Here is a 17497-nt window from a genome sequence, read left to right as displayed (position 1 = left end):
AGAAACATCTGAACCTTCTGATTGGGAGGCAAGCAATCTCACTTCTAGGCCATTACACTGCTCTACAAAGATACTACAGTAGTCCCTCGCTATACCGCGCTTCACCTACTGCGGCTTCACTTCATCGCGGGTTTCTGAGGAAGTCGATCAGCAGATTTAAACAGCCCGCCGAACTCGATCGGCAGGTTTTTCAAAAAAATATATATATATAAAATTGTAAATACTGTATTTAAATACTGTATCTAAAATAAATACTGTGTGGAAAGGGTTTATAAACACTTAAAACAATGAAAACTTACCAAACAATTACAATATAAATACTTAAATAAGTACTATCAGTCGATAAATTCCCCATCTCGGATTTCACCTATCGCGGCCAGGTCTGGAACGTAACACCAGCGATAGGTGAGGGACTACTGTATATACAGTGATACCTCGTCTTACAAACCCCTCATCATATAAACCTTTTGAGATACAAACACGGAGTTTAAGATTTTTTTGCCTCTTCTTCCAAACTATTTTCACCTTACAAACTCAAGCCGCCACCACTGGGATGCCCCGCCTCCAGACTTCTGTTGCCAGCGAAGCGCCTGTTTTTGCACTGCTGGGATTCCCCTGAGGCTCCCCTCCCCTTGGAAACACCACCTCCGGATTTCCATGTTTTTGCGATGCTGCAGGGGAATCCCAGCAGCGCAAAAACGGGTGCTTCGCTGGCAACGGAAGTCCGGAGGTGGGGTTTCCCAGCGAGGGGAGCCTCAGCGAAATCGCAGCATCACAAAAACATGGAAGTCCGGAGATGGGGTTTCCCATGGAGGGGAGCCTCAGGGTAATCCCAGCAGTGCAAAAACGGGCGCTTCGGCTGGCAAAAGGGGCGAGTTTTGGGCTTGCACGCATTAATTGCTTTTCCATTGATTCCTATGGGAAACATTGTTTCGTCTTACAAACTTTTCACCTTACAAACCTCGTCCCGGAACCAATTAAGTTCGTAAGATGAGGCATCACTGTATTTACAAAGATATAACTCTGCAAAGAATGTTTGGGAATTTGCTCTTCCCAGCTCTTGCTAAAGGAGAATTTCTAACATCCGCCTCTCATCGCTGCTCACACCGTCTGGTTTGTGACTGATGGGTGTTGTAATTCAGTAACAACTGAATTACAATCAGTTTACCCAAGATCCGAATTTTGAACACCCTCAGCCTAGATCTGTTTTGTTTTCCAGGGAGAGATCTGCTCGGTTACGTGTCCTCCTGGGAGCTATGGAGTCAATTGCTCTTTGGCCTGCAACTGCAAAAACGATGGCATGTGCTCCCCGGGAGATGGCTCTTGCTTCTGCAGAGAAGGTAAACATTTCCAGTTTCAATGACTATTGTGCATTTGATGTCTATCGTGCTTTTCCGGTTGTTTGAGTCTTGTGCCAATAAATTTATTTATTTATTTGCTTACTAATGGATAAGATACTGCTTATGGAACATGCAAAAGGATGGGAACATGGGAAGTAAAATTGGTGGATGGTGAAAAAATCTGAATATAGCTGCATATATTCCATAGAATGTACAGTGGTACCTCGTGATACGAACCCCTCATCATACGAACTTTTCGAGATACGAACCCAGGGTTCAGAATTTTTTTGCCTCTTCTTACGAACTTTTTTCACCTTACGAACCTGCCAAGCCGCCACTGAGATTCCCTGCCTCCGGACTTTCCTTGCAAGCCACGCGCAGGTTTTTGCGATCCTGGGATCCCCTGAGGCTCCCCTCCATGGGAAACCCCACCTCCTGACTTCCGCATTTTTGCAATGCTGTAGGGAAATCCCAGGAGAGGAATCCCAGGATCGCAAAAACCAGCGCTCTGCTGAGCAGAGTAGGGGGGACAAAAACAGGAAGAAAAGACTCATGGAGCTCAAGGGAGAAGAAAGGTATGGGGGAGCTGAGGAGAGAGAGGTGGTCAAAAACGGGAGGGAAAGGCTCATGGAGCTCAAGGGAGGAGAAAGGTGTGGGGGAGCTGAGGAGAGAGAGGTGGTCAAAAATGGGAGGGAAAGGCTCATGGAGCTCAAGGGAGGAGAAAGGTGTGGGGGAGCTGAGGAGAGAGAGGTGGTCAAAAACGGGAGGGAAAGGCTCATGGAGCTCAAGGGAGGAGAAAGGTGTGGGGGAGCTGAGGAGAGAGAGGTGGGCAAAAACGGGAGGGAAAGGCTCATGGAGCTCAAGGGAGGAGAAAGGTGTGGGGGAGCTGAGGAGAGAGAGGTGGGCAAAAACGGGAGGGAAAGGCTCATGGAGCTCAAGGGAGGAGAAAGGTGTGGGGGAGCTAAGGAGAGAGAGGTGGGCAAAAACGGGAGGGAAAGGCTCATGGAGCTCAAGGGAGGAGAAAGGTGTGGGGGAGCTGAGGAGAGAGAGGTGGGCAAAAACGGGAGGGAAAGGCTCATGGAGCTCAAGGGAGGAGAAAGGTGTGGGGGAGCTGAGGAGAGAGAGGTGGGCAAAAACGGGAGGGAAAGGCTCATGGAGCTCAAGGGAGGAGAAAGGTGTGGGGGAGCTAAGGAGAGAGAGGTGGGGAAAAACGGGAGGGAAAGGCTCATGGAGCTCAAGGGAGGAGAAAGGTGTGGGGGAGCTGAGGAGAGAGAGGTGGGCAAAAATGGGAGGGAAAGGCTCATGGAACTCAAAGGAGGAGAAAGGTGTTCGCCTCAGCTTTGTCTGGCCGCCGCTTTTTTTTAAGCCTTAATATTTTGGATTTTCCTAATGGGCTTGCACGCATTATTGGCTTTTCCATTGATTCCTATGGGAAACATTGTTTCATCTTACGAACTTTTCAACTTACGAACCTCCTCCCGGAACCAATTAAGTTCGTAAGACGAGGTATTACTGTATTTTTGACTATGTAATCATATTTTCGGTTAACTTTATCATTTTATCTTCAACTTCCCTTTTTCTCTTTATATGGAAATGTAGTGATGTATCCAATTGGTTAATGTAATGACATGCTTTGCTCATCCTACCTTACTGAAAAAGTATAAGAATCCTTGCTAAACTGGTTAATGGTTGTTCAAATGTTGTTTTGCTATCTCTGAACTGGATGCAATAAACCTGAGTTACTCCATCTCCTTGTGGTCTCCATTCCCTTGACTGACAACTTTTTTCTTCTGCAACACTATAAAGTCATGTTTGGGAACCTGAGAGTTAGTTTTACTTTGACATTACCATGCAGTGTACGCCATAAATGGTAAGATTTTCAGAAACGGAATAAATCTGGAGTTTTATTGGGATTCTGGAGCTGGAACTCTCTTTCCTCCAACTCCAACCTACCTCCTTGTCTTCAACTTTACTCCTGAATTTAGGTGATCTGGGTTTGATTGCTATGCCTAATTTTGCTGACATAGATGGAGCCTTCTGGAAAAGATAATTCTGTAATTATTTGTAATCTTGCTATTCCCCTCAAAAGCGCATTTGTTTCCAAAGAGAGAGAGCAGGAAGCCACAGTTGATAGTTTATTATTTATTTATTTATTCATTCATTTGTCCAATACACAAATACATAGGAAGAAAAATAGACATGTGGTAATATAAAAAAGGGTGAAAGTGAACTTAGAGGAGAGGATATATGAAAGGAAGAGAATATATATGATAGTTGAAGGAAAGGAAAGACAATTGGACAGGGGACGAAAGGCACACCGCTGCACTTATGCACGCCCCTTACTGACCTCTAAGGAACCTGGAGAGGTCAATTGTGGATAGTCTAAGGGAAAAATGTTGGGGGTTAGGGGTTGACACTACTGAGTCAGGTAATAAGTTCCACGCTTCGACAACTCGGTTGCTGAAGTCATATTTTTTACAGTCAAGTTTGGAGGGGTTAATATTAAGTTTGAATCTGTTGCATGCTCTTGTGATGTTGCGATTGAAGCTGAAGTAGTCATTGACAGGTAGAACATTGCAGCATATGATCTTGTGGGCAATACTTAGATCATGTTTTAGGCGTCGTAGTTCTAAGCTTTCAAGACCTAGGATTGATAGTCTGCTTTCGTAGGGTATTCTGTGGAGGAGTGAATGGCTCTTCTGGTGAAGTATCTTTGGACATTTTCAAGGGTGTTGATGTCCGAGATGTGGTATGGGTTCCAGACAAATGAACTGTATTCAAGGATGGGTCTGATAAAAGTTTTGTAGGCTCTGGTGAATGGTGTGAGATTGCCAGAGCAGAAGCTGCGTAGGATCAGGTTAACAACTCTAGAAGCCTTTTTGGCGATATTGTTGCAGTGGGCTTTAGCACTTAGGTCATTTGATATTAGTATTCCAAGGTCTTTTACTGAGTGTGGGTTGGCTGTGAGATTTTGTTTATTCAGTTTATATATGAGGTTCGGATTCTTTTTGCCCATGTTGTTTTTGATGTTGTTTTGCTATCTTCAAACCGCATGCAATAAACCTGAGTTACTCCATCTTCTTGTGGTCTCCATTCCCTTGACTGACAACTTGTTCTTCTGCAACACTATGAAGTCATGTTTGGGAACCTCAGAGTTAGTTTTACTTTGACATTACCATGCAGTGTACGCCATAAATAGTAAGATTTTTGGAAACGGAATAAATCTGGAGTTTTATTGGGATTCTGGAGCAGGATGTTGATCCTGCCTGTATTTATGCAAACTCTCTTTCCTCCAACTCCAACCTACCTCCTTGTCTTCAACTTTACTCCTGAATTTAGGTGATCTGGGTTTGATTGCTATGCCTAATTTTGTTGATATTGATGGAGCCTTCTGGGAAAGATAATTCTGTAGTTATTTGTAATCTTGCTATTCCCCTCAAAAGCGCATTTGTTTCCAAAGAGAGAGAGCATGAAGCCACAGTTGATAGTTGACCTAATGTGGCTTCGCTCTTTGATTTTTTTATAGGGTGGCAGGGAAGTGACTGTTCCATTCCGTGCTCAAGCAACACATGGGGTCTTAACTGCAACCAGACGTGTGATTGTGCCAATGGAGCTGCATGTGACCCCGTGGATGGATCTTGCCTTTGTGGCCCTGGATGGCAAGGAGAAATCTGTGACCAGCCCTGCCCTGTAAGTCTTCCTCAAGTTATTTATTTATTTTATTTATTTATTTGTCCAATACACAAATACATAGGAAGAAAAAATATGTCAGAAACCAGAAGCTCAGCTATCCGGCAGATGCATACATGCCAGGGAGCTCTTCTTCCGGTTCTGGTGCTCCTGAATGCACTAAAATAGCTGGCTGGTATTGCCCACAAGATCATATGCTGCAACATTCTACCTGGAAATAAGGAGAAATTTTCTGACAGTGAGAACAATCAACCGATGCAACAGAAGTTGCCTTCAGAAAGTTGTCGGAGCTGGAGGTTTTCAAAAAGAGACTGGACTTCCATCTGTCAGAAATGGTGTAGGGTCTTTTGCTTGGGCAAAGGTTGGACTAGATGACCTGTAAAGTCCCTTCCAACTCTGTTAATCTGTTAATCTCTGTTAACCTACACTAAAAGCAATACAATGGTAGACATACCTGTATCCAACTGTAATAAAAATGCAAAATACAAGGGAGGGAAGGAGTAGGATGAGCTGGAGGGGGGAGGGGGATCTGTTATTGGTCAATCAACCACCCCTAATGTGATACTCCCCTATTGGAACCCCAAACCAGCTGGCAGAGTCTTAATTAAGATCTTAATTAAATTAAGATCTTAATTTGTTTTTCTTTTCCATGTTACCTAAACTGGTAACAATCAGCATTTCTTGTACAACAGAATTGTGCCAATTAGCTCTAGACGGATTAAGCAAAAAATAGGCATTACACCTGATTTAAATACATAAGTTTAAATTGGAAACTATAATTGCAGGTAGTCTTTGAATTATAACAGTTCGTTTAGTGACCATTTGAAGTTACGAGGGCACTGGAGAAAAAGTGACTTATGACCATTTTTCACACTTACAACTGTTGCACATCCCCATAGTCACATGATTTACATTTGGATGCTTGACAATTGACTCACATTTATGACCGTTGCAGTGTCCCAGGGTCATCTGATCCCCTTTTGCGACCTTTTGCGACAGGGGACCCAGATTCACTTAACAACTGCAGTTATTCACTTAACAAGTTGGCAAGAAAGGTCATAAAATGAGACAAACTCAGTAAACAAGTTCATTAGCAACATAAATTTTGGGCTCAATTATTGTTGCAAGTTGAGGAATAAGTTGAGGAATGTAAAAGATTGGACCGCCATTTGTCAGAAATGGTGTCGGGCCATGATGGTAAGAGCCTGGGTGGCGCAGCAGGTAGAGTGCTGTACTGCAGGCCACTGAAGCTGACTGTAGATCTGAAGGTCAGCGGTTCAAATCTCATCACCGGCTCAAGGTTGACTCAGCCTTCCATCCTTCCGAGGTGGGTAAAATGAGGACCTGGATTGTGGGGGCAATATGCTGGCTCTGTTAAAAAGTGCTATTGCTAACATGTTGTAAGCCGCCCTGAGTCTAAGGAGAAGGGCGGCATAAAAATTGAATAAATAAAAATTGAATAAATAAATAAATGGTAAACCGATAGTGCCTATGGCACATGGGCCACAAGTGGCATGTGGAGCCATATTGGTGGGCATGTGAGCTCAGGTGCGGCATTGATTTTCAGACCTTCTGGGAGTCAGGAACAACCTGTTTTTAGCCTCCGGAGGGGTGGGGAAAGCCCATTTTTTGCTCTCACCAAGCTCCAGAGCCTTTCTAGGAGCCTGGGGAGGACGAAAACAGCCTCCCCTCCCCAGAGGCCCTCTGGAGGTCAAAAATGGCCCTTTAGCCAACTTATTTTATTTATTTATTTATTTATTTGTTTGTTTGTTTGTTTGTTTGTTTGTTTGTTTGTTTGTTTGTTTGTTTGTTTGTTTGTATGCCGCCCCTCTCCGTAAACTCGGTGCGGCTAACAACAGTAATAAAAAACATCATGTAAATCCAATACTAAAAACAACTTAAAAAACCCTTATTATAAAACTAAGCATCCATACAAACAAACATACCATGCATAAATTATAAAGGCCTAGGGGGAAAGAATGTCTCAATTCCCCCATGCCTGATGACAGAGGTGGGTTTTAAGGAGCTTACGAAAGGCAAGGAGGGTGGGGGCAATTCTAATCTCTGGGGGCAGTTGGTTCCAGAGGGTCGGGGCCACCACAGAGAAGGCTTTTCCCCTGGGCCCCGCCAAGCGACATTGTTGATGGGACCCGGAGAAGGCCAACTCTGTGGGACCTAAGCGGTCGCTGGGATTCGTGCAGCAGAAGGCGGTCTCGTAGATATCCTGGTCCGGTGCCATGAAGGGCTTTATAGGTCATGACCAACACTTTGAATTGTGACCGGAAACCAGAAGTTGGCAAACAGAACGTTTCCAGCCTCGGAGGGCCTCCTGGTGGAGTGGGGGAGGAACCTGCAGAGAGCGATAATGGGAATACCATTGCATGTCAGGAGGAGTCGTGTGGGCATGACCAAGCCCCCCTCATTTTGGCACTCAAAACCAAAAAAGGTTCACCTTCACTGGTGTAGAATCTCCAGCTTGGGTAGCAATAGCAATAGCAATAGCGCTTAGACGTATATACCGCTTCATAGGGCTTTTTCAGCCACCTCTAACAGAATCAGCACATTGCCGCCAATAATCTGGGTCCTCATTTTACCCACTTTGGAAGGATGGAAGGCTGAGTCAACCTTGAGCCGGTGGTGAGATTTGAACTGCTGAACTACAGCTAGCAGGTAGCTGAAGTGGCCTGCAGTGCTGCACTCTAACCACTGCGCCATCCTGGCTCTTCTAAGTAGGATAGGGGGTATGGTTGGACTAGACTACCTACAAGGTCCCTTCCAACTCTATTGGTCTGTTATTGCTTTTCTGGTTAGAGTTTAGAATGCCTGTAGATATTACATAGTCAGAATAAGGTTGTCTCAGTATCCTCATTTGTTCTTCTTTTTTTATGTTAATGGAAGGATGGGACGTACGGCCTGAACTGCAGCGAACGTTGTGATTGTGACCACGCAGATGGCTGTGACCCTTTGACTGGCTATTGCTGCTGCCTTGCCGGCTGGACAGGTAACATAACCTACAATCCAATGCTTCACCTTGTAGCTCAGTTAGATGCTACTATCTTTCCTCCTTTGCTTTCAATCAGGTGTGACCAACCTGCAGCCTCTGCATTCATATAGTGACTTTAGTTTGAAGTTACAACTGCACAGGGGGAAAAAAGACTCATCGTTGTTTTTTAACAGCTAGAACCTTTGCAACATCCCCGGGGTCATGTGACCAAAATTCAGCCGCTTGGCAGATGACTTATATTTACAACAGTTGCAGTGTCCTAAGGTCATGTGATCCCATTTTGCAACCTTCTGCCAAGCAAAGTCAATGGGGAAACCAGATTCACTTAACAACTGGGTTACTAACTTTACTAGTGCAGTCCTTCACTTAACAACTATGGTAAGAAAGGGCATGAAGCAGCTCAAAACTCACTAAACAACAGTCTCACTTAGCAACGTTGGGCTCAGTTGTAACCATAATGTCCCTGAACAGTTTCCGATAGCAGAATTTGGTTGCCTGGCTACTTTTACTTATTTACTTTTTATAATAAGCAAATGCCTGCGTAAAATTCCCAGGGGTCAGTGGATGGGTGTCAACAAACTCAAACTCAACCCAGACAAGACGGAGTGGCTGTGGGTCTTGCCTCCCAAGGACAATCCCATCTGTCCGTCCATTACCCTGGGGGGGAAATCATTGACCCCCTCAGAGAGGGTCCGCAACTTGGGCGTCCTCCTCGATCCACAGCTCACATTAGAGAAACATCTTTCAGCTGTGGCGAGGGGGGCGTTTGCCCAGGTTCGCCTGGTGCACCAGTTGCGGCCCTATTTGGACCGGGAGTCACTGCTCACAGTCACTCATGCCCTCATCACTTCGAGGCTCGGCTAATGTAACGCTCTCTACATGGGGCTACCTTTGAAAAGTGTTCGGAAACTTCAGATCATGCAGAATGCAGCTGCGAGAGCAATCATGGGCTTTCCCAAATATGCCCATTGTTGTGATTCAGCCTGAGGCTCCTCGGGGACCGGCTGGAGCTCTGCCGGATCCATGCCCAGAGGAGGAGGACAGTGACCAGGAGGGGGAGGACCAGGCAGATGGGGAAGAGGAACATCAGGAAGAGGAGGGAGAGCAGCCTGAGACCCCCCCCGGGGGCGGCCTCTCCCCAGCTAGTAGCCTGGATTCATTGGATGAAGACGCACAGGCTATAATAGACATGAGGCAGAGACGTGCAGCTCAAAGAAGGGGCCAATTAGAAAGATATTTCCATCCCTGAATTGGCAACAGCTGGGTTTGGGTGTGGTTCTCCTCAGCAGGGTTGAAAAGGCAGGCCCGCCCTTACAGTCTTGTGGAGAGTTATCAACTGGGAGTCCTGTGACCTTGCTTCGATTCTGGGCGTCTCTGATCTTGGCTTGTGGCCTAGAAGGCTGAAAGACTTGGGGGAGGCGTGGGTTTTATTATCTCCAGTGTTGTTTTTGCCAGCAAGAATCCTGGTTTATTGCCTGGCCTTCGTGGAACCTCTGTGAAGCTTCATCGTGTTCCTGTCTGTAAGAACAGTTTTTGTTACCTGTGTTTGCTTTCCAGTATATAAACTGCCTTTGCTTTTTACCAGTGTGTCTGGATACTCTTTTTGGTTGCTGTTGGCGTCTGGGGGTACCCAGACAGAACAGCCCATGTTACACCAACACTCCGCAGTCTGCATTGGTTGCCGATCAGTTTCCGGTCACAATTCAAAGTGTTGGTTATGACCTATAAAGCCCTTCATGGCACCGGACCAGGTTATCTCAGGGACCGCCTTCTGCTACACGAATCCCAGCGACCAGTTAGGTCCCACAGAGTGGGTCTTCTCCAGGTCCCGTCAACTAAGCAATGTCGCTTGGCGGGACCCAAGGGAAGAGCCTTCTCTGTGGCGGCCCCGGCCCTCTGGAACCAACTCCCCCCCAGAGATTAGAACTGCCCCCACCCTCCTTGCCTTTTGTAAGCTGCTTAAAACCCACATCTGCCGCCAGGCATGGGGGAACTGAGCCTTTACAATTTTATGCAAGGTATGTCTGTATGTATGTATGTTTGGTTTTTATAATAATAGGTTTTTAACTGATTTTAGTATTGGATTATTATCATATGCTGTTTTATTACTGTTGTTAGCCGCTCCTAGTCTGCGGAGAGGGGCGGCATACAAATTCAATAAATAAATAAATAAATAATAAATAAGGCACTGAGCTTGTCGATCAGAAAGGTCGGCAGTTCAGCAGTTCGAATTCCTAGTGCCGCATAACGGAGTGAGCTGCCGTGACTTGTCCCAGTTTCTGCTGAATCAGCAGTTTGGAAGCACCTAAAAATGCAAGTAGAAAAATAGGGACCGCCTTTGGTGAGAAGGTAACGGCGTTCCGTGCGCCTTTGGCATTTATTCATGCCAGCCCCATGATCACGGAGACGTCTTCGGACAGTGCTTTGAAACGGAGACGAGCGCTGCCCCCTGCAGTTGGGAATGACTAGCACATATGGGAAACCAGCAGTCTGTGAAAATTCCTCTATTATAGGCAGAATATAATAAAGTTTACATTTGTGGAGCTGGTTGTTTGCGGCTGACATGCATCATTAGATCTGTGGTGGTGCAATGGTTACAAATCCAATATTGTAGGCTGACTGCCAACTGTCAGGAGGTCAGTTCTGACCAACTCAAGGTTGACTGAGCCTTCCCTCCATCCAAAGTTGGTAAAATGAGGAACCAGATTGTTGGGGGCAAGAGGCTGACTATAAATTGGTTAGAGAGGGCTGTAAAGCATTATGAAGCGGTATATAAGTCTAAGTGCTTGTGCTAGTGCTAGTACTACTGCTAGTACTACTGCTATTCTATTCTATTCTATTCTACTTTCCTTATTCTGTTCCATTTCGTTCCATTGCATTCTTTTTTATTCTATTCTATTCTATTCTATTCTATTCTATTCTATTGCTTTTCCCCAAGTGTAAAATAATGCACTTGGGGGAAAGGAATCCTCAATCTGAGTATTGTATTGGCAGTTCTGTGTTAGCAAAAACTTCAGAAGAAAATGATTTAGGGGTAGTGATTTCTGACAGTCTCAAAATGAGTGAACAGTACAGTCAGGCAGTAGGGAAAACAAGTAGGATGCTTGGCTGCATAGCTAGAGGTATAACAAGCAGGAAGAGGGAGATTATGATACCGCTATATAGAGTGTTGGTGAGACTGCATTTGGAATACTGTGTTCAGTTCTGGAGACCTCACCTACAAAAAGATATTGACAAAATTGAACGGGTCCAAAGCCGGGCTACAAGAATGGTGGAAGGTCTTAAGCATAAAACGCATCAGGAAAGACTTCATGAACTCAATCTGTATAGTCTGGAGGACAGAAGGAAAAGGAGGGACATGATCGAAACATTTAAATATGTTAAAGGGTTAAATAAGGTCCAGGAGGGAAGTGTTTTTAATAGGAAAGTGAACACAAGAACAAGGGGACACAATCTGAAGTTAGTTGGGGGAAAGATCAAAAGCAACGTGAGAAAATATTATTTTACTGAAAGAGTAGTAGATCCTTGGAACAAACTTCCAGCAGACGTGGTTGGTAAATCCACAGTAACTGAATTTAAATATACCTGGGATAAACATATATCCATTGTAAGATAAAATACAGGAAATAGTATAAGGGCAGACTAGATGGACCATGAGGTCTTTTTCTGCCATCAGACTTCTATGTTTCTATGTTTCTATGGTGGCACAATAGTTAAAATTTGGTATTGCAGGCTAATTCTGCCCACAGTCTGTAGTTCAATCCTGATCAGCTCCAGGTTGATTCAGCCTTCCATCCTTCTGAGATCTGTAAAATGAGGACCCAGATTGCGGAGTGGGGGGAGAGCAATATATGGACACTGCAAACTGCTTAAATTTTCCCTTCCAGCCATGCTAATGAACCAAGAGTCCTCTTGTTTGTGCCGTCAGACTCTGGCGGGCTGGACAAAGGGGGCGTGTGCTCTCTTATTCACATTTTAGGGACCAAGATGGAGAGGAAGATCATGGCTGAGGCAGGAAGCATTTGACGGCCAAGGGCCTCTTTATTTCAAGAGGCTGGTAGTTTCTGCCGTTCCCAGTATTATTTTTAGAAAGGGCACTACAGTTTCAGTGCCGCGATTAGAGAATCACGCTGAGTAGCAGCTGTGCAAGCGGAGATGAAAAACTCTTGTGCTGGGGAAGAGCAAGAATTGGGTAGGATGCAATATCTGGGTTGTGCATCCAGAGTCTGGAGATAATAATAATAATTAGTAGTAGTAGTAGTAGTAGTAGTAGTAGTAGTAGTAGTAGTATTAATAATAATGATAATAATAATAATAATTAATAATAATTAATAATAATTACGACTCTGGCATAAGCCAGTGAAAGTGGGCACTGGGCGCAGTACCAAAGGATCTCAGCGGACATTGGAAAACCATCGGAATTGACAAAATATCCAACCTGTTGTATTGACATAATAATAATAATAATAATAATAATAATAATAATAATAATAATAATAATAATAATAATTGTATGCTGCCCCTCTCCGAGGACTCGGAGACGCTGATCTCAGTTATGGGCATTGTACAGCAGGGATGTCACACTCAAGGCCTGTGGAGTGCTTTAATCTGGCCCGTGGAGCTACCCTCTTCTTCTTCTTCTTCTTCTTCTTCTTCTTTTTCTTCTTCTTCTTCTTCTTCTTCTTCTTCTGCTTCTGCTTCTGCTTCTTTCTTCTTCTTCTGATGTTTTGCTTCTCATCCAAGGAGCTTCAACTCTAGCAAAAGACAACAAAAGTACCAATAGTGATAGATGCCTTGGGTGCAATTCCAAAACATCTGGATCACCACTGGAGCACCGTTGGTATTGACAAAATCCCCATCAGTTAATTGCAAAAGGCAATTTTCACAGGGAAGAGGGCTCAGTAGGTAAATGTAAATGCCATATCCAGTCTGAACATCAGAATGGCTAAGCAACCAACCATAATAATACACCATTGGTGTTGACAAAAACACCATTGGTCAATTGTAAAAGCAACTTTACTCGGAATAGCTTTTATCCTGCGATAATACCTCTGACGCCTTCCAACATTCACATCTGTCTATTCCAGATCCTTAGGAAGGACTTCATATGCCAAATGAATGGGAGGGGAGTGATAGATGGAATGGAGTGGGTGGGAGGGATTATAATATGTATGGAATGAATGAATATGACATGAATGGAATTTTTGGCACACCTGACGCTGGAGGGGCAGGAGGGGAGGGGACACTTATCTCTGGGGTGGCAGAGGGTCAAAATATCCCAGTCTTGCTGGGGAGAGGCAGGTATGGCGGAAGCCATGGAGCTAGCCGTTCCAGGGGAAGGAGGAATCGCTGCTTAGTAGCGATCCCTTCTTCAGGCTCCATGAGCTTAACTCAAAGCACTGGTGATGAGTGTAATTCTGGCCCTGGGCTCAAGTTGTTGCTACTCAATGCCAGGTCGGTGGTAAATAAAGCTCTCCTCATCCGGGATCTGATCCTGGATGAGGAGGCCGACCTGGCTTGTGTGACCGAAACCTGGCTGGGCCCGGAGGGAGGAGTTCCTCTCTCTGAAATTTGCCCAGCTGGGTTTCGGGTATGGCACCAACCTCGACCCCAGGGAAGGGGGGGAGGAGTGGCTATTATAGCCAGGGAGAGTCTTGGCCTGCGTAGGCTCATTGCTCCAGAGGTTGCGGGTTGCGAGTCCCTCCTGGTGAAGTTGGACTTAGGGGTTCAGGTGGGCTTGTTACTCACGTACCTGCCTCCCAGCTGCGTGTCAACAGCCCTGCCTGTGCTGCTCGAGGAGGTGGCCGGGCTGGCGGTGGAGTTCCCCGGACTTATCGTCCTGGGGGACTTCAATCTGCCGTCGCTCGGCGGTTCCTCTGGACTGGCACAGGAGTTCATGGCCACCATGACAGCCATGGACCTGACTCAAGTAGTTCAGGGTCCGACTCACGAGGGTGGGCACGCACCCGATATGATATTCCTCTCTGAGCAACTGAGTAATGATCTGAGATTAAGGGGCTTAGAAGTGCTGCCTTTGTCGTGGTCAGATCATTTCCTACTGCGGCTTAACTTCCTGGCTCCAATCCTTCCCCGCAGGGAGGCGGAACCAATTAGGAGGTTCCGCCCCAGACGCCTGATGGATCCAGAAGGCTTCCAGATGGCGCTTGGGGTTATTCCAGATACACTTGTCCACAGTTCGGCAGAGTCTCTTGCTGAGGCCTGGAACAAGGCTGCAGGGGAGGCTCTTGACCGGATTGCGCCGTTGCGACCTCTCCGCGGCACTAGACCCCGTAGAGCTCCATGGTTCAACGAGGAGCTCCGGGTGTTGAAGCGCCAGAAGAGACGTCTGGAGAAGCGATGGAGGAAGAGTAAGTCCGAATCCGATCGAACACTTGTAAGAGCTCATATTAAGACTTACAAAGTGGCGCTCAAGGCGGCAAGATGCGCGTATCATGCCGCCTTGATTGCATCAGCGGAATCCCGCCCGGCCGCTCTGTTTAGGGTAACCCGCTCCCTTCTTAATCAGAGGGGAGTTGGGGAGCCCTTGCAGAGTAGTGCCGAGGATTTTAACACGTTTTTCGCTGATAAAATCGCCCGGATCCGAGCAGACCTCGACTCCAATTGTGAAACAGAGTCGACTGACAATGAGTCAGTCGAGGTGACTGGGGCTAAACGTCTTTGTCCATCTGTCTGGGAGGAGTTTGACTTGGTGACACCTGATGAAGTGGACAAGGCCATTGGAGCTGTGAGTTCCGCCACCTGTTTACTGGATCCGTGTCCCTCTTGGCTGGTTTCGGCCAGTCGAGGGGTGACACGGAGCTGGGTCCAGGAGATTGTCAACGCCTCCTTGGGGAGGGGATCCTTTCCGCCACTTTATAAGGAGGCGGTTGTGCGCCCCCTCCTCAGGAAGCCTTCCCTGGACCCAGCCGTGCTTAATAACTACCGTCCAGTCTCCAACCTTCCCTTCATGGGGAAGGTTGTCGAGAAGGTGGTGGCACTTCAACTCCAGCGGTCCTTGGATGAAGCCGATTATCTAGGTCCTCAGCAGTCTGGATTCAGGCCCGGCTACAGCACGGAAACTGCTTTGGTCGCGTTGATGGATGATCTCTGGCGGGCCCGGGACAGGGGCTTGTCCTCTGTCCTGGTGCTCCTTGACCTCTCAGCGGCTTTCGATACCATCGACCATGGTATCCTTCTGCGCCGGCTGGAGGGGTTGGGAGTGGGAGGCACTGTTCTTCAGTGGTTCTCCTCCTACCTCTCCGGTCGGTCGCAGTCGGTGTTAGTGGGGGGTCAGAGGTCGACCCCGAGGTTTCTCCCTTGTGGGGTGCCTCAGGGGTCGGTCCTCTCCCCCCTGCTATTTAATATCTACATGAAACCGCTGGGTGAGATCATCCAAGGGCATGGGGTGAGGTATCATCAATATGCCGATGATACCCAGTTGTACATCTCCACCCCATGTCCAGTCAACGAAGCAGTGGAAGTGATGGGCCGGTGCCTGGAGGCTGTTGGGGCCTGGATGGGTGTCAACAAACTCAAACTCAACCCAGACAAGACGGAGTGGCTGTGGGTCTTGCCTCCCAAGGACAATTCTATCTGTCCGTCCATTACCCTGGGGGGGGAATTATTGACCCCCTCAGAGAGGGTCCGCAACTTGGGCGTCCTCCTCGATCCACAGCTCACATTAGAAAAACACCTTTCAGCTGTGGCGAGGGGGGCGTTTGCCCAGGTTCGCCTGGTGCGCCAGTTGCGGCCCTATTTGGACCGGGAGTCATTGCTCACAGTCACTCATGCCCTTATCACCTCGAGGCTCGACTACTGTAACGCTCTCTACATGGGGCTACCTTTGAAAAGTGTTCGGAAACTTCAGATCGTGCAGAATGCAGCTGCGAGAGCAATTATGGGCTTCTCCAAGTATGCCCATATCACTCCAACACTCCGCAGTCTGCATTGGCTGCCGATCAGTTTCCGGTCACAATTCAAAGTGTTGGTTATGACCTATAAAGCCCTTCATGGCACCGGACCAGAATATCTTCGGGACCGCCTCCTGCCGCACGAATCCCAGCGACCGGTTAGGTCCCACAGAGTTGGCCTTCTCCGGGTCCCGTCGACTAAACAATGTCGTCTGGCGGGACCCAGGGGAAGAGCCTTCTCTGTGGGGGCCCCGACCCTCTGGAACCAGCTCCCCCCTGAGATTAGGATTGCCCCCACCCTCCCTGCCTTTCGTAAACTCCTTAAGACCCACCTTTGCCGTCAGGCATGGGGGAACTAAAACACCTCCCCCTTGCCCATGTTGTTTTGTTGATTGAGTGACTGTGTGCCTGTTTTTTATATATACTGTTTTTTTTTATGAGATTATTAATTTCAATTGGAATCTGGATGGGTGGGCATTGGATTTGGTATTGTGTACTGTACTGTTTTTTATTATTGTTGTGAGCCGCCCCGAGTTTGCGGAGAGGGGCGGCATATAAATCCAATAAACCTAACCTAACCTAACCCAAATCCAGTCTAAACACCTGGCTGGCCGTGCAATGAACAATGATAATAATTTATTAATAATAGGCCAGTTCATGTAAAACTTTGCTTCTGTGGCTCCATCACCAGATTTTGTTGGATGAACTGGGGTGCCGCAAAAACAGGCCCTGGAGGAAGCCACCGGGAGATGATATTATTATTATTATTATTATTATTATTATTATTATTATTATTATTATTATTAATTGGATTCGTATGCTGCCCCTCTCCGCAGACTCGGGGCGGCTAACAATGATAAAAACAGCATGTACAATCCAATTAATAAAACAACTAAAAACCCTTATTATAAAAACCAAACATACACACAAACATACCATGCATAACTTGTAATGGCCTAGGGGGAAGGAATATCTTACCTCCCCCATGCCTGGTGATAAAGGTGGGTCTTGAGTAATTTGCGAAAGACAAGATATAACTCCTCCAACAGCCTCCTGTGCTTGACACAAACTAGGATAACTTCTCTCTCTCTTTCTCTGAAAGAGAAAGCAAGTTCCGAAAAGCAAGTTATAAAAAGCTACCTACATCTTTTTTTGAATTGTGGGTGACGAAGTTTAAAAAAAGCTGGTGAAGAAATTTACTAGCTCAGCTTTCCTTAACAAGTTCACGTTCTACAAACGAGGTTTATTTCCTAAGCACAGAGCAGCCTTCAAGCTCACATTTCCTATTTCCTTCCTCTGAAATGATGCAGCACGAACAACTCATAATATTGTTCAACAAATATTTAACTTGATTCCAAAATTTGCCAGCCTGTGGTGGAGCAGTTTGAAGGGAAAGGAATAAAATCAAACAGCTTAAAAAGCCCTGATGCAAATGATTTCTCATTTAGCTTCTCCTGTTTGCAAAGTTTACAATCAAAGAACTTTCTGATTTGTGGTTGCTAATGACATGGATTAAAAAAAAAATCAGAGCCGGATGTTTGATTTTAGTATTA

General features: G+C 46.2%; 1 protein-coding gene across 4 annotated transcripts in view; it reads left to right on the top strand.

The window, feature by feature from the left end:
* Positions 1 to 17497, top strand: part of MEGF11 (multiple EGF like domains 11) — a 493435-nt gene that overhangs the window by 366950 nt on the left and 108988 nt on the right. For all 4 annotated transcript variants that reach the window (XR_011559978.1, XM_070762671.1, XM_070762669.1 and 1 more), the window contains 3 exons: positions 1220 to 1340; positions 4867 to 5030; positions 7929 to 8031. Coding sequence is in view for 3 of the 4 variants with exons in the window: in XM_070762671.1 (XP_070618772.1) it covers positions 1220 to 1340; positions 4867 to 5030; positions 7929 to 8031 (388 nt within the window). In the remaining variant the exon portion in view is untranslated. The remainder of the gene's footprint in view (positions 1 to 1219; positions 1341 to 4866; positions 5031 to 7928; positions 8032 to 17497) is intronic.

Source organism: Erythrolamprus reginae, chromosome 10 (genome assembly GCF_031021105.1).
Source record: "Erythrolamprus reginae isolate rEryReg1 chromosome 10, rEryReg1.hap1, whole genome shotgun sequence".
NCBI lineage: Eukaryota > Metazoa > Chordata > Lepidosauria > Squamata > Dipsadidae > Erythrolamprus > Erythrolamprus reginae.
The sequence above is the reverse complement of the archived record's forward strand: the minus strand, read 5'-3'. Positions and strand labels throughout refer to the sequence as shown.